The sequence below is a fragment of the Xenopus laevis genome, chromosome 2L, assembly GCF_017654675.1.
Source record: "Xenopus laevis strain J_2021 chromosome 2L, Xenopus_laevis_v10.1, whole genome shotgun sequence".
In the NCBI taxonomy this organism is placed as follows: domain Eukaryota; kingdom Metazoa; phylum Chordata; class Amphibia; order Anura; family Pipidae; genus Xenopus; species Xenopus laevis.
The window spans coordinates 117,503,434-117,531,323 of record NC_054373.1 but is presented as its reverse complement, the minus strand read 5'-3'; the positions used below and the strand labels follow the sequence as shown (position 1 = coordinate 117,531,323).

Here is a 27,890-nt window from a genome sequence, read left to right as displayed (position 1 = left end):
CAGATTTACCTTGTTACCTGTTTTTGTGTTTTACCTGTAAACACAAACATCAAACGTATAAAAGCTTAAGAAAACCGGTGATATGCGTTTCAGACGGAAGTCTCTCACGATCAGCATGCTGTGGATTGCTACTTACTCTACTAGAGGATGTTGTATAATCACACAGTCATGATGAGCTATAGTGTGAGGAAACAACAAGAATACTGATGAGAAAACTCAGTTAAAATGCCGGCCATTGCTATTCACATTATCATGGCCACTGCTCGCTCAGGAGGGAAGTAGCACTTTTGCTTAAAGTGTTGGATTCACAGTACCCCATGAGCAGTTTGCGGGCAGTATTTCTAAGCAGAAGTGACATAACTATTAAGTCCTACTACATGCTCAGTTTAATAAAATAAAAGTTGCTTTAAAAAGTAAAGTATTTAAAAAAAAATCTGTTTGAATATGAACAATAATGGTACAGAAGGATTCCACAAATTCTATGTTTCCACTTTGCCATACGTTCCTTCAGGAGGTCTGTAATGCTTGGGGAAAGCCTTTAGCTGGAGAGAATTAAATGCGTATTTGCGGCATCCCACATTCTTCATTGTGTTTTCTCGACGGCAGCCCTCGCTGAAGAGAAGAAAGAAAGGTAACAAAGATAACAATTGGATGCAGAATAGATTGCCAACAGTGTGCAAAAAGTGCTGGGTGAGCTACGATGGAGGTGTATGAAATACAAATGTACACAAAGTAAAAATGTTGGTTCTTGCGACAAGCAGCTGTGTTTCTGGTGGAAAAAAAACCCAGCTCCTAATAACCTGATTGGGATACGGGCATGATAAGGCATGCTACTGAAAAAGCAAATGAGAAAGTGAGTAGTAGAAATTAGAATTACTGAAATTCTAGATTCACTGAAAAACAACTTGCTCAAACCTATTCAACCAAATGCTGATGAGGACACCTACCTTCGCCGTCTAAGCCGGTGCCTAGAACACTTGTTAGCCAAGGGATATAAGCAGTGTTAACACATTACAACAAATATGCCTTCAAACAGGGAATGATAATATTTTATAGCTGACGCTGACTAAATGCACATCAATACCTCCCCATTTATTATATATATATATTAAGAATTAATTTGTTTGTGGTTTTTGGTCAATTTACCCTAGCACCCACACTGTTTTTTTTGTTTAAACTAAACTGAGCCCAGGTAAAAAAAAAAAAAACACAGCAGTTGGATTCACTGACTGGTATCTAACATATTGGCACCCCTCCACTGAATATGGCTTTATTGTCTTTTGAATACATTCTGGATAGGAAGAGAAAATGAACACGTCGGTATAGTCTCACATTCAGGGATGTGCTGCCATTATACTTTGTAGCCTGTAGCTAGGGCATACTAGTATTATTGATGAACATGGCTACACATAGGACTTTCTTGTTCAAAACCAACCCAGCTATTATACTAGGACTATAACAAAGCAGAACAAAAATAATGCATTGAGTCCCTTTTAATAACTCTGTTTGCTAATCTGGTTATTATTCAATAAAGACGTGCATTTCTTCTCAATAACACCAGAGATCACAGCTGGTTTGTTGTACAGTTTGCTTTTATATTTAATGTACAATCTGTTTTATAATACAAGCCTGACAAACTATAAAAAGTATACAGAAATTATATGGGCAAATTACAATATGATTGTTTGGCACAAAAGCTTGCAGACATGATTTGGAATTTTAGGCAGTTCTGTGCAAAAGGCACTTAATATTATAGGATCACGCCATTATTATTTTTTATGCCAGCTTCATTCCCCAACAACTATACAGGTGATTATTATAAAAAAGGTGTGTATAATATACAAAGCTGGCACAAAGCACATGAAAACTGTCAAAAAAAAAGATGAACCTAGATCAGTTCTGTAAAACATTCAGCCATCTAGCAGTTGTGAACTAGAGATGCCAGTGTCCTAAGCTAGCAAAAGATTCTGGGAATCATAGCATGCAACATTTCTGTCCTAGTTGGAAGCACTAGTGTTTGCAGGTTAAAACAGAAAGCACATTCTATAATATTTTGTTTTCAAAAAGCTTCCTTTTAAAAAAATATACATATAAACATTGATAAGAAAGCAGCATGCATCTGTGAACAATATTCAAGCTCAGTATATTTAGCAACAGCATTCTGGACTGCTCTGGAGAAAAGTGGCTACTTATGTATATATAATAAAGCATATAAAGGTATGAAATCTGTAAACCACTTACCCAGAAAGCTCTGAATTATAGGAAGGCTGTCTCATAAAATGCAAATAATTAAAACTATTAAAGTGTTTCCTTTTTGTTTGTAATAATAAAAAACAGTCTCTTGTACTTGATCCCAATTAAGTTATAATTAATCCTTATTGGAGGCACAACCAGTCTATTGGGTTGTAAATGGGTTTATATAAATCAGGGGTGTCCAAACTTTTTTCACCAAGGGCCATATGCGGTAAAATATACAAACAGCCGGGCCACTCACTGTGGACACGCCCATTTTATGGCCACACCCCCTGATTACCATGTTCATTTTACAAATTTTAAATAAGTAACACACACATACAAACACACAGACAGATACACACACACACACACACACACACAGTGACACACATACAGATACACACACACACACATATAGTGACACACACACAGTGAAACACATACATATAGTAACAGACACACACACACATACAGTGACACACACACAGTGAAACACATACATATAGTAACAGACACACACACACATACAGACAGATACACACACACATACAGTGACACACACACACACAGTGAAACACATACATATAGTAACACACACACAGACACACACACACACACATACAGTGACATACACACACACACAATGACATACACACACACACACACAGTGAAACACATACAGACAGATATACACACACAGTGGTACACATACAGATAGACACACACACAGTAACTCACACACTCGATCTGTAACTGACTCCCTTGCCCGACTGCAGCCTCACTAAATCCACCCCTCCCCCAAGCCAAGCACCGAACAGTTTTACTCACAGTTCATGAGAACATGCAGGAAATCCAGGCCAGGTTAGGCAGCAGTTGGAGCCATGCTTTCAGTTTGTTTACTGGCTCCCCCTCCCTCCCCGCACTACACTAAACTCCAGTCACGGGGAGGGGAGGGCGGAGTTTAGGACAAGCTTCTGTAGCTTCAGTGAAGCACTGTAGGTTCCGCCCCTCAATGACGCCGTGGTAGGAAACTTTTTTTTTTTATGGATGCTGAGAGGGGGGAGGGAGTTTTGCACGCTGCGGGCCAATTAAAAATGGATATCGGGCCGCATTTGGCCCGCGGGCCGTAGTTTGGACACCCCTGATATAAATGTTTAAATAATATTTTATTATGAAGAAAGATCCATTATCCAGAAAACCCTGAGGATTCTGGATAACAGCCTTGAATAAATGGACTTCATAAGATTTAATTAGCGATGGCTGAATTTGGGGCGTTTTGCCGAAAATTTCGCAACTTTCCCACGAAATTTGCGAAAAATTCACAAAACAGCGCTGGCGTCTCGTTTTTTTTTTTTTACGCCGGCGAATTTTCACGGCGGTTTCGCGGGAATTCGCGCCTGGCAAATAAATTCGCCCATCACTAGTTATAAAATAGGGAGTACTGTAGTCACTATATAAATGTACCGCCTGCTATAAGTTCATGTATTACTTATTAACATCCTCTGACATTTTAAACACAGTACAGGTATGGGATCCGATATCCCGAAACCCGTTATAGAAAAAACGCACAATTTTGGAGGCCGTCTCCCATAAACTGCGTTTTACCCAAATACTTAAAATTTTTAAAAATGATTTCCTTTTTCTCTGTAATAATAAAACAGTATTTTGTACTTGATCCAAACTAAGATATAATTAATCCTTATTGAAAGCAAAACCAGTCTATTAGGTTTATTTCATGTTTACATGATTTTCTAATACATTTAAAGGTATGAAGAGCCAAACAACACAAAGATCCGGAAAAGCCCAGGTCCTGAGCATTCAGGATAATGGGTCCCATACCTGTATTATGCTTTTTAATCCACATTAGGCCAAAAAAATGATAAACAATTTTATATGTGTTAAGGTGACCACATGCGTTACAATAATGATTTTAAAACACAGGCCGATGTTTGGGCGCCCTCAAAGGCTCCTCAAAATTTTCCCACCTGGACGAACTGACCAATATCTAAGTCTTTTGCCGATATTGGCCCGATTATTCTCCTGCCATATAGGCACCAAATATCATACAAAATTGAGTATCTTTGGTCATATGGCCACCTTTATCTTGTATAATTCTCTTTTACAGCCCTGTTAAAGTCAGTTTCAGTTCAAGCTTAATAAAGTAGGTAAAATAAGAATACCTTGTTTGACTGCTAGCAGCCTACTGCCGGTCACCAACCGAATGCACCACAATTAAAAGGGCAGTATATACCACTTTGTTCAACACGAGTGCAATGAATAGGGCTTGTGATGAACACATACTTTTTGCCTACTGTTTTACTCAGTAAAATCAGTTTTTTTTTTTTTAATTATTTCTTGCTTTCACTTGGTTTGGTGCACTAGTCTGATTTTGTGATTGAGCACTGGTGTCTTTATTGTGTCTGATATGAGTTTGAAAAGCTAAATAAAGTACTGTATCTTTAAATTATACATGGTGTGTTCAGACTGTTGCACAGATTTGCCTTGTGTGAGTTATAGGTCTATGTGTGTATATTATAAAATATCAAAAGAAGAGAATACTCGCTAGTCCAACTATTATGGCTTTAGAATAAAGAAAACAGTATCATGCTGTTAGATTATAGAAAGTAATCAGATTCATGCGAATATTTCTGCCTACAGCTACATGAAGATTACAGCATGCTGGATGGAGCGAGCATGAATTCCTGCGCGAGACTAGTAGCAGTGTGTGAGCTACGCAGAGCTAATTGCATGGTAGGAAGCAGCATCAAGGACGTGAGGTAAGACGGTATCATGAGTAAACATATGTACAAACATTATTTGCTCTTTTTTTCCACTGAGACCTTTCTACATTCCGAGAAAGTTTTATAAAACAAACTTAAATGTCAACTTGTAAGGCATGTACAGATGACACTCCTTGGTCATGTCTGTGATACATTCCTTCCCCCGGCCTAAAGGGGGAGCGTATTTCCAAACATTTCTTTTTCTGCCATCTCTTCATTTGCAGCGAAATCTGGCCACCAAGTAGGCTATGCTGAGGCACAGCCAGACTATCAGTAAGTTTGGGCTCAGCGCTAATAAAGGGATTGAGTAGAGAAGGCTTGGGTCTAGCCTGAAATCTCGGATCGGAACCAAGCCACATAAGTTCTTCAGCGTGACTATTTCTCTTGTTCCAATGCTGTAAAGGGGTCCAGCAAAATAAAAAAAATATTGCAGAAAAATTAAATTCATAAGGCAGAAAAAAAAAATGTAAAAAAGCAGAAAAAAACAAATCAACGTATGAAACAGATGCAAAAAGCCATAGAACATAGGAGAGGCACAGAATCCAAAATAAAATAGATTGCAGGGGAAATAAATGATATATGAAATAAATAAATGAAAGGAGAGAGAGAAGAGAGAACAAAAAGAGAAGCATAAGAAGAAAGCACTATAGTCTAGTAGAGAATGTAGGAAAGAAAGACAGGGCTGGATGGGTTTCTATGTTGGGTATTGGATTGGACAGCTGTGAGACCATGCATCAGCATGCTGCAAAGCAATGGCCATCAGACAAGCGAGCGCAACATGTCTCTCAGTCACAGGATTTGACCCTTTCATCATCAGTTAACAATCAAGGGCTATTTCAGTGTTAAAGGCCCACTACACCTTCATTTTTTTAATTGTATACATCGAACTGAAATTGTTAAAGGTTAATTCATTATTATTTTTCTTTGATTAATGCTCACGGCACATGTCATCTCAAGGAGAAACAACCCTTTCCTTCAGCAGCAGCTTCCCACATTTGTTGCCTATTGCAGATGCTGGTGCTAATGGTCATTACTAAGAATGTTCAATTAGGCTGCTACCTACACACATCACATGCCACTGTCCTCAGCATAGGAATGGCTTTTTGCAAGGGCAGCCAAAAATATCTGGTAATGGTTTTACATAAGAGTAGCTGAACTAGGCGCAACCACTTTATGTCTGATCATAGCCTGTATATACAGGCCTGACAATTTTAGAATACGGTTTAACTGAAAGCTAGTTATATGATTGTGCCTGCGTATAAAGAAAATGTTCTACTGATATCACTCAAGGGAAATAAGGTTTATTGCAGACAGGTCCTTACTTCATTTGGGCTGCAAGCATGCTAATGAATGTTGGGACTAAGAAGTTTAATATATGATGTACTTAGGGAAAAGCACAAATAGGTATGGCTCAAATTATATTAAGTGATAAAAAATAAAGAGCCTTAGGAATATTATCAGGACACATTAAAATAATTCCGCCTTCTCTATTCCTCTAGACAACGAACCTTACCACTGTATTGTATATGGTTTTGTGGTATAAGTCTTGGGCATATCCCAAAAATAAAAGCAACTATTTGGATGTGGCAGGTGAGAAATAGTCCTCTGCTGTATATTATAATAGCAGGAGTCTTTTATATATAATAATGAACATTTCTTTTTAGAAAATTGCCGCCATCTAACCTCACAAAAAATGATACATGGGAATGTATTTTATAAGAGTTTTTTCTTACAGGCCACACCACTACCAAATTTACAGGTAGGGTCATGGGTACTTAGACATAACTGATAAATATACAGTATTTGTATATGCTGCTATAGAAAAAAATGGATCAGTTGGAATGCAGGAACCCCAACTATGAGGAGCAAGGTATTCATTCTAGTATCACTGGAACTGCAATTGAACCTTAGCTTGATAATAGTTGCCTTAACTGTGAGGCTTTTACCACACAGGGCTCTATGAAAACTGTGGTGATATCTAGTGTATAACCTACCCAAATTTGCCTTTTACAGATTCCTATAGGAAGGCATAGGAAAATGAGGGCCCATACCTAGAACTGCAGCTTTGTTGGGCATGCTGCTGGACAATTGTAGCGGTGGGTTGAATTGATGGCCATATTGCTTCTTTTCCAATGTCAGTGCACAGATAATTAAGGAATTGCAAGGAATACATGGCTGTGTTTGGTTGATCCTAGTTACATACAGGAAATACTGTTCTATTTTAACTAGCTCTATTTGTTATTGTATGTATCTACTATGAAAAAAAAAAAAAAAAAAATATATATATATCTGCTGGCAATATATCAGAATGCAGGCTTGACTGGGAGCTGTTATATGTGTGCTCCTAGCAGTTGGTAAACATTACAGCAGGTACTGTCAATTTCTTTTTCTTTTGTTTTTGTGTACTATAGAAAAATACTTGCATCTAATGCAATTGTCACACTTATACTTTGTCCACAACCAGTAAAGTCCATAAATTAAGTTATGTGCAATAAAGTGAAATGACACAGGGAATAAGTATTGAACACTCTTACTGAAATGTATTTAATACTTAGTAGAAAAGCTTTTGTTGACAATGAAAGCTTCAAGATGCCTCCTGTATGGAGAAACTAGTTGCATGCATTGTTCAGGTGATTTTGGCACAAACTCTTCAAATCTTGACGTTTCGGAGCCTCTTCTATGAACTCTGATCTTCAGTTCTTTCCATAGATTTTCAATTGGATTCAAGTTGGGTGATGACTGGGACATTCTAGCAGCTTTATTTTCTTTCTCTGGCTTTCCTTGGCTGTGTGTTTGGGATCATTGTCTTCCTGAAATGTACACCCTTGTTTCATCTTCAGCATCCTAGTAGATGGCAGCAGATTCTTTTCAAGAATGTCCTGATACATTTCTTCATTCATCCTTCCTTCAATTATATGAAGTCTGCCGGTACCATATGCTGAAAACCCGCCCAACCTCCAAACTTCAATGTTGGTATGGTGTTTTTGGGGTGATGTGCAGTGCCATTTCTCCTCCAAAGATTGTGTGTGCAATTACATTCAAAGAGTTCAATTTTGGTCTCATCTAACTAGACTATATTCTCCCAGATTTTCATTAGTTTGTCCTAATGTTGTGCAGCAAACTTTATAAACAAGCTTCAACATGTTTTTTCTTCAGCAGTGGAGTCTTGTGCAGTGAGCGTGCATGGAGGCCATGTTGCGGAGTGCATTACTTATTGTTTTCTATAAAAACAACTGCACCTACTAATTCAAGGTCTTTCTGAAGCTCTTCGTGAGTGATCCTTGGCTCTTGTACTCTCTTCTGATTATTCTTTTGACTCCTCTGTCAGAATCTTGTGAGAAGCACCTAGCTGTGGCTGGTTTAGGGTGAAATTATTTTCTTTCCACTTCTGGATTATGATGGAACAATCAGAAGTTTAGAAATACAACTGTAACCAATGTCAGCAGTATGGTTACAGCAATAAGGTTGAGAAGGTCTTGAGAGAGCTCTTTGCTTTTACCCATCATGAGATGCTTCTTGTGTGATACCTTGGTAATGAGAAACCCTTTTATAGACCATCAATTAGAACTGTACCAGCTAATTTTAATTTGCACTGACAGATATCAGTAGTTGTCTGGGCTTTCCATGCCTTTTTGCACCTCCTTTTCTTCATGAGTTCAATACTTATTCCCTGTGTCATTCCACTTTGTTACACATAACTTAATTTATGGACTTATTTGTTTTGATTTCTTTGTATGTGTGGATTACTTGGGTTGTTACCGACATCTGGTGTAAATTTCATGTAAATAACCCCATTAGAAATATATTTAATGAGAAAAATATTGACATGTTCAATACTTATTTTCCTTGCTGTATATACCCAAACAACACAGAATGCCTGGGCACTAGTGCAATACACAGTGCATACATTTCCCAAGTAAGCAGACACCAAACTGCTTGTTTGAACCCCACCTGATGATGAGATCCCATGGTTGGGGGTGCACACCTGCTGAAAGAGTACTGCAGACACAGATAATCCTGCTAGGTGGAGTTCCAAACACAAATACAGACAACTCAAGATACAGTAATCTACCTATACAGTAGCATGAACACTCTTGTTAGCCTCCTTGTGACCACTGCACCTATGTATATACAAGAAACTGCATTTTCACTGTAAAATCTGCATTTCCAATGGAGCTGTGCCTGCCAAGGTTAAGGAAAAGATCATGCTTACAACACGTTAAAGACAATGCCAAGTACCTTTAACGATGGCCCTCTTAGAAAACCTTCAAGAAGAGGGATAATTATCTATCAGGCATTTGCCACTATGGTCTAAAAAATGTTTAGTCTTGCCTGTCTGACATAGCAGTGGACTTCACATTGCAGAGCTAACATTTATCTGTTTAAATAGGCCAATAATTAGTAACGTAGGAAACAGTAGGTTGATGTCACATGGTGCATTTCTGCCACTATCCTGAACAGTGAATGCAGGAAGCCACCGACTTTAATAGCAACTTCAAACATTCCAAAATCCATCCTATGTGAACAGTTACAGGCGTTTGTCATTAAAGTCAAGTTCTTCCTGCATGTGCTATTTGTCCTCGCATCCTTTGCCAGCTATAGACTAATGGAGTATGGTGTGGGTTATCACCAGCTTAAAAGCAGTAAAAATAATAATATTATGACCTTTCAAAAAATAATGTCTCCATTATACTACTTAATTCTCCCCTGAAACACCCCACCCATCTGCACATACCCAGTGCACTCAGTCTGTGATTGTGAAATAAGGAAAGGGTCAAACTAACACAGAAAGGTTAAAGGGATAAGAGAGGTTATGGCTGCAGGACAGGGAAATAGTGTTAGCAGGGAATATAGTTATACAGAAGTTTTAAAGGGGTTGTTCACCTTGTGAACACTTTTTTTTAGTTCAGTTATTTTCAGATTGTTCACCAGAAATAAAGGCTTTCCATGCTTTATTTTTTACTGTTTTTCCAAAATTAAAGTTTAAAGTCTAATTTTCTTGTTTCAGTCTGGCAGCTCAGTGATCCTGAACTGTTATAATTTGCTATTAGCGGATACATTTCTCAGCAGCATCTGTTCAATATTAGCAACTATTGTACCAATTCTAACAGCTGCCTTTAATGAAACTCAGGAAATCTGTTAAGTAGGGACAAAAATAAGAAGAACAGTTTACAGAGTCGGTGACCCCTCCCAGAGCTGCTTCAGAAAGACGTACGGTGAAACATAGACAATAGAAAGTAAAAGTCGTTATTTCAGATGAACTATGTGAACAACTGAACTGAAAATGTTGGAAGGCGAACAACTCCTTTAACATAAAAATTTCTTTTTTTCATGTTACATGAGCAACAGACAGGGCAAAAGTTAAGGAGTGTTTTTCCAGTCTTTGCCCATATGCCATTTACTACATTCCCCCTTAATAACAATAACAAAGGATTAAAGATGGAAAAAGTGCCTAACAACACATAGGGGGATGAACTGGTTAGCAAGTTTCACTATAGGCTTTTTTTATTCCACAGTAACACTTGTGCTGCTGCTTGACATATAACATAGATATGAAGATGCCAAAATAACAGTGTGATGGAGCAGGCTAATGGAATTTTGTGGCAAACATTCATATAGCAAGGGTTGCCTGATTTGAGGAAAGAAGAAAGAGCTTAGGGGTCTCTGTAGTATAAAGCTCTAGAACCAGTTTAACCTGCAGATGTGTTGACACTTTTAAAAGCTTTCCCAGTGCTATACCTGTGAGCAGTCACTGACCGTATCAAAAACCTACACAGGCCACATTAGTATAATATATAACCAATGGGCCAGGTGCCAAAAGATGTTTTTGGGGGCACCTAAAAAATAGCCTAAATATTAGCTTTAAAACTGTTCTGGTAAGAGTAAAACCCTTCTTTCTTGGCCTTAAGGAGAAGATTTATCAAGGGTTGAATTAAAATTCGAATTCGAATTTTCTAAAAAAAAAATTTAAGGTAAAAACTGTCAAATTCGACTAGGGAGTTAGCCAAACTCGATTTGAGGTTTTTAAAAAATTCAAATTCGATTTTCGAAATTTATCATACTCTGGCCCTTTAAGCATTCGAATTTGACTATTCATCACATAAAACCTGCCGAATTACTGTTTAAGTCAATGGGAGAGGTGCAGGGATCTATTTGGAGATTTTTGCAGCCTTCCTGACATTTGTTTGTTTTTTCGGATAAAAAACTCAAATCGAGTTTAAATTCCTCCAAGTATTAATAATTCTATTTTATTCATAAGTTTGACTAGTCGAATTTCGAATTTATGAGAGTTTTAAAAAACTCACAAGAATTCGGAATTCGGACCTTGATAAATGTGCCTCTCTGTGTATGAAAACACATCTGTAGTTCACATAGTTCCTGAACATAAGGGTAGAGGAATAAGCAGCAAGCGGTACAGTGCTTACCTTCGCATGCATTCTAGTGCCTGTGTGAAAACCTGTGGCGCCATTCCATGTTCATGCTGCAGGATCAGGCACTGCTCCAGTGTCACTGACATAGCTGTGCGGTCCTTGGCGCTCTTACAGCTCGTGAAGCGCACCCCATTCAGCCTTCGACATATCTACAAAGGCAATATATTAAAGCAGGTTTATAACACTTCTGTTGCTTCCTAATTAAAATGTTGTAAAGAACATATTTGGTCATCATGGCCGTGGCAAATTTCCCTTTTTGAAATTTTTGAAAGATAAAGTAACAATAATATATAGAATATAAAGGGGACCCATAGCAGGCCCGGTCTGGCAATCTGTGGGTTCTGGCAAATGCCAGAGGGGCTGCTGTATGGTTCCATAGAAAGTTACCATATAGTGGGCTGGTCGGGGGCTGTTTGGGCCTCTGTGTACTTGGAATGGCAGGGCCTATGTTGACTCCCAGTCCAGGCCTGACCCATAGAACAAAATACCCTGCAGGGAACTGCAGCTCAGCAAACTGGATAATTGTCCAAAAACACCAAATAAAATCTGTGGGATCAATGGACTGTGTTCCAAACTACCCCCAAAGTTGCCCTAAGATGGCCATACACAGTACTATACAAAAAAACATTTAGTGCGATAATTGGTATGAGTTGGATGTTTCGCAAAGCCTGACAGATATCCATGCACCAATAAGGCGGAGAGGATACCTGGCCACCTTTAAACTCACAGGTCAGACAGTAAAACTGATATTGACCAATCTTTCCAAACACGGATTCATTTTTAGGGAGTATAACAAAATAAATGATGTTTTAGAGCAGTACGCCTTTCCCTAATGTAAATAAATAGCACAATACCTCTGCAGCTTGCCACAAGATATCCACATTTTTGTTTTTTCGTGCCTGAACATTTTGACCAAGGAACCTAAGCAGTTCAGGCAGGCAGGTTTGACTACGCGACCTAGGAAGAACTACAGAAGAAAAAGTTGAAGTCAGAAATACACACACACCATCCATCCGTAATACAGTAACAAGTCAAATGGAGGATTTTTCAATGTTTTGTAAAACGCAGTCAAACAGCATTTTGATCATACTGTTTTCTGTGAAAAAATACAGGTGCACATTTCTGAGTGACCCCTTAACACTGGATCACAGGTAAGGGGCAGCACTCCTAAATTACCCCGATGGAAATAAAAAGATACAAAGAGGCCCCAGGCATTTTATTAATCAGAATAAAAAGAATATTGGAATGCAATGCTGAGGATTTCAAGCTGTGAGGAAGGGACATGACAGAAACAGATCTGACTGAGAATAAGATGTGATGGTGAGAGGGCATGTATACCATCACTGTATCTTCTTAATGGAGCAGGTGAGAAATGAATATGACTGGAATGACTCAAATAAGAACAACTGCAAAGTGCAGCATTTAATATATTCATATTTATGCCCAGAAGTTACCCACCTACTCTAGGGGCAAAGAACTCGTTCACCTTGTGTGTCTTAACATTTGGTACTTGACCTTAAATGTATCTCTAATGTTGCATATATATTAATGTTTTATTATTTTAATGTTTATGGTACATAAATAAAGGGGAAACATTGCATAAACAACTATATTATATTTGCCAAAGGATATATTTTTTTAAAAACTTACAATCTTCTGGTAAAACCTCTTTGAACTGCTCATAATAGGAATTTAACCGCACCAGGCTCTCCATATTTATTAACTCCTGAAGGGATGTATCTCCAAACCTGTACAAAACCGCAAGAGAATACTTGTCAAGAAAAGATTAAGAGATATTGGTACTATAAAATGGTAAAATTTTAAAAAAGCACCTGTAGATTGGCCAGTGCTTGCCTGCACAACATAGAACTGCAATGTTCATTCTAATATATTCAAGTGGAACTTTAAAGGGATACTGTCATGGGAAAACATGTTTTTTTCAAAACACATCAGTTAATAGTGCTACTCCAGCAGAATTCTGCACTGAAATCCATTTCTCAAAAGAGCAAACAGATTTTTTTATATTCAATTTTGAAATCTGACATGGGGCTAGACATTTTGTCAATTTCCCAGCTGCCCCTGGTCATGTGACTTGTGCCTGCACTTTAGGAGAGAAATGCTTTCTGGCAGGCTGCTGTTTTTCCTTTTCAATGTAACTGAATGTGTCTTAGTGAGACATGGGTTTTTACTATTGAGTGTTGTTCTTAGATCTACCAGGCAGCTGTTATCTTGTGTTAGGGAGCTGATATCTGGTTACCTTCCAATTGTTCTTTTGTTTGGCTGCTGGGGGGGAAAAGGGAGGGGGGTGATATCACTCAAACTTGCAGTACAGCAGTAAAGAGTGATTGAAGTTTATCAGAGCACAAGTTACATGACTTGGGGCAGCTGGGAAATTGACAATATGTCTAGCCCCATGTCAGATTTCAAAATTGAATATAAAAAAATCTGTTTGCTCTTTTGAGAAATGGATTTCAGTGCAGAATTCTACTGGAGCAGCACTATTAGCTGATTCATTTTGAAAAGATTTTTTTCCCCATGACAGTATCCCTTTAAGTAAAGCAACACAACTCCTAAATGTACCCTTTTTATGTTATTACTTGTTTATGTAGGTTGTTTTTTCCAACACGTATGCATTTGCTAACCTACAGAAATGACATTCAGAGCAGTCTTTCTGAATACATACTTCTCTGCCAGTGTCTGCTGTTCATTGATTCCCACGTTGAAGAGGACCGGTTGAACCCTTAGCAGCATGCCACTCTGAAGCTCACGTGGAAGAGCATCAAATAAAGCACTTGGCAATGGGATTCGCACGTTAAATCCATCCCTTCAGACAAAAGAAAAACCAAATTGGTACTTCATCACTCTGCACTAGTAACTTTATAAACATGTCTAGACAATTATTATTTTGATATCTTTAAAGTATGTTTCTGTTCTCAACTAGAATAATTCATGCATTGTGTCAACTTTGTTGTTGCATAACAAGTGCATGGGATGTGCAGTATCCGCTTTATGCTTTCTACCTTCCATTCTAATTATATATACAACATACATAATACACCCACTACAACTAGCATAAATAGATATAACCATCGGAGAGGGATATTTTTAAATCATTTAGCTATTATTTGGTGGCTTTGTTTGGATTGCTCTCAGTCAAGAACAAAGAAAAAATTCTGACTTTGATTCACATTGTAAGCAATTTTGGAATAAATGGAGGTGATGTGGAACATTTTGATGCCCTGTGTGTAGCAAGAAAAAAAACAGCAAAGCAGGCAAAATGTCCCAAACCACTCCATGTGCCACTGTCCTGTGACTAAATAGACACATCTTTGGCCTTTATAACAAAACCTTCTTTAATGTTATAGCTACTCATGTATAAAAGGTTTTAGTACTTTTTTGGTAGTCTATCATTGCCTGATTTTTATTTCAAAAACAAAAGTATCCCTCATGATTATAAACACATTGCTTTTGCTGTAGTTGTCTTTATAGACTAATTAGTAATATTTAACAATATGGAAGATATCTGAATTTGATAAACAAATGATAGTATCTAAGGTGAGACTACCACTGGTGCAGCTGGCACACTGGCTGAGATTCTTTTCTGAGGTCCATTTTAGAATCAAGAATGATGATGGGCTTGCCAAATTTGATCTCTGGCCAAACCACAAACCAACTTGTTCTTGTTCCGTTAATCCAAAATACAGTATATCCCAGATCCACACCCTAAACCCTAGGCACACCACTTTCTCCTTTAGATCAAAATGGACCCATTTAATATTAGGTCAAACCTATTCCTCCATTACTTGTGAGGTCCACTGTTAATGGAACATTTATTTAAATTTTTGCCACCAATTTATAAATAAATTTAAGGCTATGGGCACACAGGCTGTTGTCAGGCTGCGTATTTTTGCAGGCTGAGAGACGTAGATTTGCTCAGTGCCCCTGCTCCATTGATTTGAATCTGGTCAGCCTGTGTGCGGTCACACACAGCAGAGCTGAAGCCGAGGTCAGTATTTGGGTTGATCTCAGCCTGTGTGTAACCGTACACAGACGAATCAGATTCAAATCAATGGAGCAGGGGCACTGAGCAGATCTGCTTCTCTCAGCCTACAAAAATATGTAGCATTGTGTTAAAGACGCACAGAGAAGCAGAGCTTTGGTATGTACTCACCGGTTTCCAGTTATAACAGGCAGCATATCTGATGAGGCATTTGATATAGCTTGAGTCACCTTGAATGTTACATTCCTCAAGTCCATGATCCCTATACTCATGTCTTCCAGCATTGGCAATTCTTCTCCTAACCAGTAAAATAAAGATCTTTAGCATTTCACTTATTACACATTAAGATTCCTTTTTTATAGGCAGTTCTGAAAATCAGGTATGTTCCAGACTTCAACATAAGAAAGGGCTTGTTATAATTTAATTAGCAATTTAATTAAGCTTATTAGAATTCACTAAGGTGTGTTATGACCATGTAAATACAGCCCCAGGCCCACAACTGTATATAGGCTTGAGGCTTTATTTATACTCATATCTTAAAGGAACAGTACAGTGTTTTAAAGTAATGAAAATATAATTTACTGTTGCCCTGCACTGGAAAAACTGATGTGTTTGCTTCAGAAACGGTACTATAGTTTATATAAACAAGATGCTGTGTTGCCATGGGAGCAGCCATTTAAGCACAAGATACACAGTAGATAACAGATAAGCTCTGAAGAATCCTGATATATGCTACAGAGCTTATCTGTTATCTACTGTGTATCCTGTGTCTTTTCTGCTTTTTCAGCTTTGAATGACTGCCCCTATGGCTACACAGCAGCTTGTTTATATAAACTATAGTACAGTATCTGAAGCAAACACACCAGTTTTAACAGTGCAGGGCAACAGTACATTATATTTTACTTTAATTAATGCTTTATTTAATTTAATTTTAATGCTTGCACAGACGCCCGCACAATACAGAGGAGTCTCTAATGATTAAATTCCTATGCTGTATTTTGTAACACCTATATTCTTTGTTAAGTTCAGCCTGCTAAAGTCCCAACTCAGGCATTTACAGAAGAATATCAAATTACAAACTTACCATATGTGCTTAGGAGACTCTCATACTGAGCCAAAAGACCAATTGTGTAGAGCTGCCTCAGAAATCCATTGTCATGAAGGCAGTTCCTCAGTTTGATAATAAAGCCACAGATAAGTGCTGTTAGCTGGAAAGACAGAGCATAAACTATAAACTACTATTCTATCATTCTGTTTATGAACAAGCAAAGAGAGAAGCAACAATAAATCAAAGTACTTGGATAGATACAAAGCAGATGAGGATGTCTGTTGCAGCTTCCAATTTAGCAAGCAATAGGCTTGGAACAGTGAAATGAAAAAAGGTTAATATAAGTAATAAGAAGTTGCTAATATATGCCATATTCACAAATTGGAATCGCACTGATCGTCATTCCTATAAACAATAGTTTAATGTCTGAAACTGTATTTGCAAATGAAAAACGTAAAGCAGGATTTCTATTGTAAGTGTTTTCTCCAAAACATCCTGAATCCTTTGCAGCTGCAACCTTAATATGCTTTAAAATGTAGCCACCCTGTGTATGATGTCACTATACAAAGTATATAAACAGCAGTCATACACAACCCCTGCTCTATTTTAAGCATTCATATCATTGCAGCATGGATCAAGCATGTTCAACTACTATTTGGAATTTATTTCTAACTGTAAACATGTAGAATTAATTAAACACTTTTCAGCAGCTAGATCTGCTTCACAGGCTTTCTCTCAGTGACACCAAATAGTAATTGCAATTATACACCTGTGTTGGAGATATGCACTGAGATTGAGAGCCTTTTTATTTTTCCCTACTCTTTACAGTCACCCTCACTAATTGAATAGGGCAGGTTCAGATTTAATGCTTCACGAACAATGCGTTTAAGCTACGTTCTACAGAGGTCATCTGCATGGCACTGCATGCAATAACTGGTTCAGCTCAAGACTATTTTAATTTTCACAGGGCTAAGTAAGAATGCTAAAATAAAATAAAAAAATTGATTTGTCCCTCTTTTAATATTTCCTAATAGTATTAAATGGGATGAACTGAATCAATTAACATGCCTGCTGAGTTTCAAGGAAACCAGTGCACCACACAGTGTTGTTTGCGACTATGTACCCCAAGAGAAACACATTGGAAACTACAGCCACATGGGTAAGTATTTATATTCAAGTACATTGTTTATCACATTAGCTACCACCTTACTGGGTCTATATGTAGAATGAAGATTTTTAGCCCCCCCATGTCTTACCCAATGGGGTAAGGAGAGTGTGGGGAAGGAAGCATTAACAACATATGACCAAACAGAAATGAATATAAGTGATTCCAGATGTAAAATTGGTTCACAACACAGCCCCTTCTAAAAGTTGATTGCATAGTGCTGATGGGAGTGCAAAGCCAGGAGAAAATGCGTCTCATTGCAATTACTTGCATTAGACCACTAAAAAAAGCAAGTGTGCATCAAACCCAAAAGAGAAATAGCTGGTACATACAGTTTGGCAGAAGACCACATCTCTACGGTACTGGAGGCTGAGATACATGGCGATAGTTGGAGCACTGTCCTGCATCAGCAGGAACACCATGGCTTTCTTCGCCTTGTCACTCATCATGGCTACGCAGTCCGTAAGTGTGCTCAACAAGGGGTAAAGGGCTTCACTCCATTCTCCTGGTGGACAAGAATATTTTTTCACATGACAAAACAAGTCAAATATGATTCCCTAACTCAACCATTACTATTTTTCCAAGGAGTCATTCATCACAAAATGGTATGTATTTTGGACACCAATTCTATTTGCAGAGATTTTTGCATTCCCGGAAAAGAAGACATTTTATTTTCTACAAGTCAACCATAGAAAATATATCTAAAAATGTTACTAACTACATGATGTACCATTGAAAATGCCAAAAAAAGCTGCGGCTATTTGCAAATAATTAGGGGCAAATTTATCATTTAAAACTCCCATGAACTCGAAATTCGACCAATTTCAATTGATAAATTAGCTAATTAACTGTGCGTATTTAAATTACAGAATATCCTGCTATAATTAATTTGTTGCAGAATTTAGCACACTCTAAATAACCATTCAACATCCATTCAATATATTGGCCTTGGATTGTGGAACTGTGGGTTAGACACCTTTACACAGAAGCCTGGGTTAAGTTCCATCTCTGCTTAGCAAGAAATGTAAAATGTCAGTTTTATGAAAATGTACACTAGACAAACAGGATATTAATAATAAAACAACAGTTTTGCAGATGCCATTAAAGGAGAAGGAAAGGCTAAAATTAAGTAAGCTTTATCAGAAAGGTCTATATAAATACACCAGTAAACCCTCAAAGTAATGCTTCTCTGAATCCTCTGACAAAAGAAACAATGCATTGTTTTCCTTCTATTGTGTACACATGGGCTTCTGTATCAGACTTCCTGCCTTCAGCTTAAACCTCCAGGGCTAGGTCTTGAGCATGCTCAGTTTGCTCCTCTCTCCCTCCCTGCTGTAATCTGAGCCCAGAGCTATGAGTGAGCAGGGAGAGACTCAGGCAGGAAGTGATGTCACAACAACTAATATGGTAGCTGCTATCCTGAACAAACAGAGAGACAGCTTCTAGAGCTGTTATCTCAGGTATGGTAAAACATTCTGCAGAATAAATATAGTGTTATAGCTTGCACTATTGTGGTTAATCTATTGGCAATAAACTGCTTCGGTAGCTTTCCTTCTCCTTTAAGTAAACAGAGCAGGAATAAGAAATGTTTTTAGGGAATTGTAGTGTTTTTGCGGTCCACATATTCAACACTTTCTTTGTGAAAATATGTCTACCATGGAGACATTAACTTAAGGTTACTCAGTTGAGGAAATACTAAATTAACTGCAATATAGGGTAAAAGGATCAGCGATGCTTAACTACAATAATATTCTCTGCCCTCATTTTACCTCTTTAAATGATACTTTAGCCTATGGCTTACAGGAATAAATCATCAGAGCCATAACATTTGGTGGCAAAAGGAAAGGCCCCCCCAATAAAAACTGCAGCCATAGTACTGCTGAACTAAAGCCGTGAATGGAGAAGGCACATACCTGGGCTGGGATCTTCGGATGCCGAACTGGAATCTGCACAGAAATGGAGGTGCAACATGCAATGGTTAAGGGGCAGCAAAATAACAAGCAAAATTATACACTGAAAAACAAAACCAAATAAAAGAAAAACATACTAAAGCAAATCAAGGTATGCACTTAAAAAGTGCAGCTGCAATTAGTATAGAGCTGGCAGGGAAGGAGACAGGCAGTAGCCGGGATTACCAGGGATAGTTGTCTGTACTAGAATGCTTATTAGTGCAAAGGCTCAGCAGGAATAGAGCAAAGGCTCATGCAGCATAACTTTGCTGAAACCTACTACAACCTGTAGTTTAGCCAATTGTTTTTATCTATGGGTAGGACTACATGGACGTTTTCGGCGCAATCCGACGCCCTGCGACAAAACGCCTGGGACAAGTCACATGTGACAGAAATAAGGTAAGATAGAAATGTCAGATGAAGTTGCATCGTTGATCCGACGCGACACGTCTGACGGATGCAGACGCAGCGAGCAGCGACCAGTCGCAGGCAAAAGAATTAAGGCAAGAGATAGAAATGTCGGATGAAGTGGCAGCATTAATCGGACGCGACACGACTGCCGGATGCAGACGCAGCGTGCAGCATCTGCATTCGACAGTTGTGTCGCGTTGGATCAACGCTGCCACTTAATCCGACATTGATATCTCTTATCTTATTTCTGTCAAAGGCATTTGCCACAGCGCATGGATGGCACCGAAAACATCTATGTAGTCCTACCCTTAAGTACAAGTAAATCTATATTGGATCCTGTAATTTAACACACATTTAGAAGGTAGCTGATATTAGGTAGATAATTGGATTTGGACATATGATGATCACCATTAGCTCTGTTAGATCTAATATATAAAGTACCTTATCAGATCAAACACTGAATAAATCTAATATTATTACTATCAGAGGTTTTCAGGCAGTGGTAGTGGTTCCTTTAAAGGAATTGTTCAGTATAAAAATAAAAACTAGGTAAATAGATGCCTGTGCAACATAAAAAAATGTTTATAATACAGTTCATTAGCAAGAAATGTAATGTATAAAGGCTGGAGTAACTGGATGTCTAATATAACAGGCAGAATGCTACTTCCTGCTTTCCAGCTCTCTTGGTTTCCACTGATTGGTTACCAGGCAGTAACCAATCAGTGACCTGGTGGGGGGGCTACATGGGTCAAAACTGTTTGCTTTTGAATCTGAGCTGCATGCTGAGGATCTATTGCAAACTCACTAAACAGTTAAGTACCATCTGCCCCCCCCCCGCTTAAAGTCGCTGACTAACTCAGAGTTAGAGAGCTGAAAAGCAGGACTTGATAACAAAATTACCTGGAACATAGCCTGGACATATGAAACTTAGCTTAGACATGACAAGAAAGTGACAGACATACAAAATGTCAAGGAGACACGCACACAATGAAGAGAGAGGAGATTAGAAAGCTTCTGTTTATAAACAGCTTCAGGAAAGGCCAGTAAACATAGAATGTGATGTCTCCACAGTATCAGAAATGTCTCTTCAGTTGTTCCTAAATCTCATGCTACCTCTGCAGTACTTGTATACTAGAATCCATCCAAAAAAGTAAATAAGGCATCTATTGTATCAGCACTCATACCCATCTCTGCTAAACTCCACAAATCTGTTTTTTAGAGATGTTAATTATTCATGTATATTTTACAGAAATTCCACGTCACCACTGAAGTCGGTATTACTGAGCAATTCCTATTGGCTTCTGCCAATGAATAGGAAGCTGTGGTCTATGGATGATTTGACCACTAGAGGTCTCTACAGCAGTGTTTTAAAGGATGCACCAAATCCATCATCTTTGCATTCAGCTAAAATGCAAATACAAATTCAAACCCTAATTAGCATATTCTCATTTAAGAAAAATTAAAAACGGCATCCGTTGTGAACAGAATCTGGCAATTTTGTAGGCAAAAGTGTAATTTTAGATCACACCTCCTTTCTATACTTCTATTATTTGTTACAAATAGCATACTAGTTGAACTGCCTATGCAGTTAGCAGAGGGGTCTGCAACTTTACAGTGAATGTTTGAATATCTTGAAATCATTGCACCATTAGAATAATTACTAATAGGGCTTTAGATATATGCATTTTTTTGTGGAGCAATTGATTGTTCCTTTAATTTTACATTTATCGCATATCAATATGTAGTACCTGCACGATACTGTTTATGACCGCTTACTGGTAAGCACAAAAAAGAGAAATTGTACTACAGCTGAATAAATCACTAACTGAAAAAAAAGGAATAAGAAAGTACTGCAGTTCTTGTTTACAGAGGAGAAATTTCTGATATTCTGGGTCAGAAAAGAATGACTCAGTCATACGCACTTGTAAACTGGGGAGGATGGCATGCAGGAGGTGATGATGGAGATGATAGGGCCTCGTCATCGGAGGCTGTTGGATTTATCCAGTACGCTTGATTTCTCAGATTACCTTTCTTGCTAGAACAACTGATGTCACACTGAAATACATCATCGCAGCTGTCGCTATGCAAGCGTTCCTTCTGTAGAAGCTTGTCTACCCTCTCAATAATACATTCTAGACTTTTTTCCACATTCGACCACACTTTATCCTGTGAAATGACATAAAGGCAACAGTTGCAAAAGTCACTATGTATTGCCGCTGCTGGAATCTACTGTATTATCCAGAAACCAATTAAGCTGGCCCGACGCAAAGATCCGATCGTATGAATCATCGTACGATCGGACTTTCCCTTCTCCAGACCTGCCACTAACTATTCAGATCAAATAAAGTAGAAAAGAACAGATCAGCCGATGTTCTGCCCCTGACAGCAATCGTAAGAAAGTTATGTCCGACCAAAGCTAATGACAGTCTCCTTCTGAAAATCATACGATCAGCAATACATGCAGAGATATTATAGGCAGCCGACAGAAATCTTTTAACCTATCCGATCGACCAAACGACCGATCTTGGTTGTGACATTCTTATTTTTTTCGGAGAAAACTCGATTTGAATTCAGTTCAAATTCGATTCGAATTTGTGTTGGTAACATTCATTCAAATTTTAGACTTTCCAGTTTTTTCTTAAATAATGAACCATTCGATTTTCGAGGTAAATAAATTAGCCCCTTATTGCCAACATTTATTGGGGTTTTTTTCTTACTTTGACGCTCAACACAAGTTTTATGTTGGGTTAGTTAACTACAAGGCATTAAATGGGGAACGCTAGCTTTTGGAGAAATCTCAATAAAAGGTTTTCAGATAAAAGATCTCAAACCTGTATAAATTAGCTGTAAATACTGTGGTAAAATATTTTTCTTAGAACAAATATATAAGGCACAATAACAACCCCATATACAGTAGAACTCGGGTTTTTATGTTCGCCAGAGGGCCATGACAAAATGTAAAATCTGAGAACAAAAAGAACCAAAGTTTGGTTGGCGGGACCACAATAAATTGCAGTCCATTATGAGAAAATGTAAAATCTGGGGCCAGCAAATCAGAGTTCTACTTTAAAAAGTTAATAAACTGTATCTCATATATCTATACTACAGAAAGGTGCAAAAGAAGAAAAAGCATATTCCCATAAAGACTTCATATGGCATTCACATACCCACTCCTCCTCGTGCCAGTCTACTTGTAGAGATGACCTGCTATTTCTGCCTGTCCACTTTGCCACCAAGGTATCCTGATCATTCCTTAGCATGACTTGATCAGCGTCACCAGATGTAGGAGAGGCTTTGGATGCAATGTAGTCTGGTCGAGCAGCATTGAGTCCATGTATTGAATTTGCTAATAGTTTGCAGTCACAGACTGTGACTAGTTGCCTAGTCTGAAATAGCAAAAATACCACACACCATGTCATCATCATCATTATTATTATTATGTGATACCATATCATCATAAACAAACAAAAAAAAATTATATCTCACCTTATCCGCCAAGATTGAAAGTGTTCTCTCAAGTCCATTGGCCGATCGGTCCTTGGCTGCCCTGGACAGCCTCTCTGCATAATAACTGACTTGAGTTTTTAGCGTATTGATGTGGGCAATGATCTCTTTTGCTCGAATGATATCCTGTGGTATGTACACAATAGACTGGGGGCAGGACGTAGTACTGGGGTGAAGAAAAAAAAAAAATTCTTAAGTCCCCAATAACAAATGAAAAGAAATGAATTCCAGAGTATATGCTTAAATGACACATTTATGGAAAATGTGATATTAACCACATGGATGATCTGGAGTAAATTTATGGTGAACATGCTTTAAAAAAAACTGATAAAGTGTTGCTGAGATCCTTAAGTGATTGGCCACGTGAAACCCCAGACATACAAGAGCTTCATAGAGTACTGTACCTACATAAATATATGTTGCTGATAATTTGACTGAATAATTTCAATTCAAAAAGCTTCCGGCTTTATAGCTGCGCTCCTGCTAATCCTGCACCTTTTGTGAAGTCATCAGCGGGTCGGCGCAAGTCTATAAAAGGAACCCCGAAGTGCGGCTGCTGGCTGAAGGCGGGTGCTGGCTGAAGGCGGGCAGGGTTTGGTGCAGGTCGGGAAAGCCCCGACCCGCACATCACTAGTGGGCGACTAATCTCCCCCAATGCCTTCCCGCCGGCAAGAATACGAATTGTCGGCAGGATAGCATATGAATCGCTTTGTATTACTGAAGTCGCCTAGGCGAAACTTTGGGCGACTTTGAAAATCCAAAGCGATTTGTATGCAATCCCGCGGTGATTCGTACTCTTGCCGGCTGGAAGGCATTTTGGGGAGCGGCAGCGGCAAATCTGCTCTACTGCGGGCGACTAACCTCCCTGTCTGCCACCACCCTTAATGGTTATGTAAATGGGCAAAGATAAAGGTTTGTCTTGGAGCAGTAGCCCTTAACATCCATGAAGAATTCTGATGTCATTAGTCTAACAATTAGAATATAACTGTGTTAGTAAAAGTGAACTGCTAATTGGCTCATAGGTTTTTTTCCCCACAATGAGCATATGTATCAGTAGATGTACCCTTCACATGTGGCATAGAACTATAGTAGATGCATGTAATAAAAGGTGAAAAGCTTGTCACAGTTCTACTCATATACAACAACCAATCAGCAAGTAGAATTTATAAAGTGCCTGTTCAAATGAAAACATTACTGGTCGCTTAGTTGCAAAACCTGGGCAAACTTTGTGCCTTTTATTCAACCCACTAGTGTTTTGTCTCAAAGACACCAGAAACGTCTATGCTACTAAAGGAAAAGTTATAAAGGACATAATGCTCCATATGACATTTCACAGCAAAAGCTAATATAGTCAGGTTAAAAGATTTCTGTCGGCTGCTGATAATATCTCTGCATGTATTGCCGATAGTACGATTTTCAGAGGTAGAGTGTCACTAGCTTTTGTCGGACATAATTTTCGTACGATTGCTGTCAGGGGCAGAACATCGGCTGATCTGTTCTTTTACTACTTTATTTGATCTGAATGGTTAGTGGCAGGTCGGTAGATGGGGAATTCCGATCATACGATGACTCGTATGATTGGATCTTTGCATCTGTGGCCAGCAATACTCAAATTATTAGGTTTGTATATGAAGGATTCCTAATGATGCGCTACATGAGCAAATACAAATAAAAGCACCGCTAATCTTTATTGTAAACATGATTTATGTATTTAATCTGGCAAACCAGATCCTATAGCTGTACTTGTTTTTGACTACTAATCACTGTCCCATCAGTTATTTTTTGTACGTTATTGATTTTTATGTTTCTATTACATTTTCAGTTAATTTCTGTTTGTTATATGTTTCCGCTTGCATATTCATTATTTTGCTTTTTATGTTGCACTGATTATGAAGTTATTTGTTCAAGAAAATTCCAGGGCAGTTCAAGGAGTTAGGATCTTTTGAGTGCCACATAGTTGGCTCTTGTGCCAAGTGTAAAGGACTAATAGTCTTTTAAGTTCTTAAAGGGGTTGTTCACTTTTGAGTTAACTTTTAGTATGATGTAGAGAGTGATATTCTGAGACAATTTGCAATTGGTTTCATTTTTTATTATTTGTGGTTTCTGAGTTATTTAGCTTTTTATTCAGCAGCTACCCTAGCAACCATTTATGGATTTAAATAAGGACTGGAATATGAATAGGAGAGGGCCTGAATAGAAAGTTGAGTAATAAAAAGTAGCAATAGCAATACATTTGTAGCCTTAAGGAACAATTGTTTTTTGATAGGGTCAGTGACCCACCATTTGAAAGCTGGAAAAAGTCAGAAAGAGATGACAATTAAAAAAAACTATAAAAAATAAATAGTGGAGACCAATTAAAAAGTTGCTTAGAATTAGCCATTTTATTACATCAAAAGTTAACTTAAAGGTGAACCACCCCTTTAAAGTGGACCTGTCACCCAGACAAAAAAATCTGTATAATAAAAGTCCTTATCAAATTAAACATGAAATCCAATTTCTGTTTTTTATTAAAGCATGCTTAGCTGCTGTAAGCTCATTTAAAAATCTCAGCTGTCAATCAAATATTGTCTGCCTCTCCTCTATGCCTTAGGCATAAAGGCGGGGCAGACAATTACTTTCACTTTCCTTTCAGCATTTCCTAAATGTCACTGCTCTCCCCACATTCCCCCATTCTCTTCACCATTTATTTTGTAGCCAGGGCATGGGGATGGACATCAGGTCCCCCATTCTGGTGCACAAACAAGATTCTGAGTTGATGCAAGGCTTGCCTTAATAACAGTGTCCACAAAATGGCTCCTGACTGCTTGTTATAATTATAAATTCCCAGGAATTCCCAGAAGGAAACAAGATTCAAATAATTTATATAGTGTAATTAAAGTTCATTTTCCTTGACTAATGTGATAAGATTTTGAATAATTTTTTTGGGTGACAGGTCCCCTTTAAATTGTTATGGTAGTTCAGCAGGTTAGGCTCACTGATGCTTTTTTTCTTCTGATGAAACCAGTACATTTCTCTGCAAATTACTCTAACCTTCTATAATTCTCTATAACAATCTGGATGCCGAGCAGTTTATTGCCCAAACCCCCTAACTACATATGCTTGAGTCCAGTCCTGGCATTCCACTCCACTCCTACTGGATTACCCTACAATGCTGTCCATTCCTGTTTTTTTGCCACAATGCATAAAAACCAAAATCCGCTACTTCTATGGTTTCTGCACTTTAACAATAATGCTATATGATATCCTGCCTATAGACAACCTGTACAACCCCTCCCAAAATATTTGTGTAGACGAGTCACTACAGATGGGAAAGCAATTCATAGATATGCACAGATAAAGGAGAACTAAAGCTTAACCAAAGAAGTAGGCTAGAAATGTTGTACATTATGTTTTTGGCTTCTGTACCAGCCCAAGGCAACCACAGCCCTTTAGCAGGAAAAATCTGTGCTAGGGAAGTTATCCCAGTAGCTCCACATCTTCTTTTCTGCCGATTCACTGCACATGCTCTGTGTTGCCGTCACTTACTGAGCTTAAGGACCCACTCACAATATACAGTACACATAGAATATAAATGTCACAATATAAGGCTGATTAGAAATTAACTATATATTTACTATATGGCAGTACAGAAACCAGTGCAACTAGCATCAGAATTTAATAATCAGCCCTGTAGCATCAGTTATATTACAGGCCAACCTCATTTTCTGCTTGATAATTTGTGACGACCCCTAAGCTTAGCTTCTCAACAGCTGCTCAGACTGAGCCCACTGAGCATGTGAGTGTCGAAGACACTTTCCAAGATGGTGACCCCCCCTGTGACAAGTTTGAAGTCCGGGATCATTGCTGCTATTGAGATGCTGAAACAATAAGTTCAGTATATAAAACATGGCATTTGTAGCTACATTCATTTTTAGGGTTTAGTTCTCCTTTGAGGCTTCTTTTAAAATTCCCCACAGTTATTGAAAGGTCTGTAAATTGTGCTGAGCTGGTAGCATATGGCTTATAGGATTTGTAGGATTTTTGCTTTTGATTTTGCATGTTCAGGGGCGGTCCTGTTCATTTTGCTGCCTCAAAGGTGGCCTTCGTTCTGCCGCCCCCCCCCCCCCAAGGCACTCACCTTTTCAGCGCCAGAGGGGGTCCACATCACTAGTGCAGAGAGCACAAATTTCCTGGTTGAAAAACAGAAATTTGGCTCTTACAGTTACCAGGAGCAACATTTTTCCCAACCCCTGGCAACCAGGGGGGCGCTGCCGCCTGAGGCGAGTTTCTCAACTCGCCTCATTGGCGGTGCACCCTCTTCAAGGTTATTGTTAACAAAGTTGAAAAAGTACTCTGGTACATAGGGGCCATTTGGTTTGGTTCTAGCC

General features: G+C 38.4%; 1 protein-coding gene across 4 annotated transcripts in view; it reads right to left on the bottom strand.

Annotated features, from left to right (window-relative positions):
* Positions 1-294: 294 nt before the first annotated feature.
* inpp4a.L (inositol polyphosphate-4-phosphatase type I A L homeolog) overlaps positions 295-27,890 on the bottom strand; it is a 75,847-nt gene continuing 48,251 nt past the window's right edge. For 2 of the 4 annotated variants that reach the window (XM_041581107.1, XM_018245321.2), the window contains 12 exons: positions 23,506-23,689; positions 23,187-23,405; positions 21,942-22,185; positions 19,573-19,605; positions 17,992-18,164; positions 16,531-16,654; positions 15,618-15,744; positions 14,130-14,270; positions 13,097-13,194; positions 12,301-12,413; positions 11,441-11,595; positions 295-612 (listed from right to left, as the gene is read on the bottom strand). In XM_041581107.1, coding sequence (XP_041437041.1) covers positions 480-612; positions 11,441-11,595; positions 12,301-12,413; positions 13,097-13,194; positions 14,130-14,270; positions 15,618-15,744; positions 16,531-16,654; positions 17,992-18,164; positions 19,573-19,605; positions 21,942-22,185; positions 23,187-23,405; positions 23,506-23,689 — 1,744 coding nt within the window. In that variant the 3' untranslated portion in view covers positions 295-479. The remainder of the gene's footprint in view (positions 613-11,440; positions 11,596-12,300; positions 12,414-13,096; positions 13,195-14,129; positions 14,271-15,617; positions 15,745-16,530; positions 16,655-17,991; positions 18,165-19,572; positions 19,606-21,941; positions 22,186-23,186; positions 23,406-23,505; positions 23,690-27,890) is intronic. The other 2 variants (XM_041581108.1, NM_001096119.2) reach the window with 2 other exon arrangements.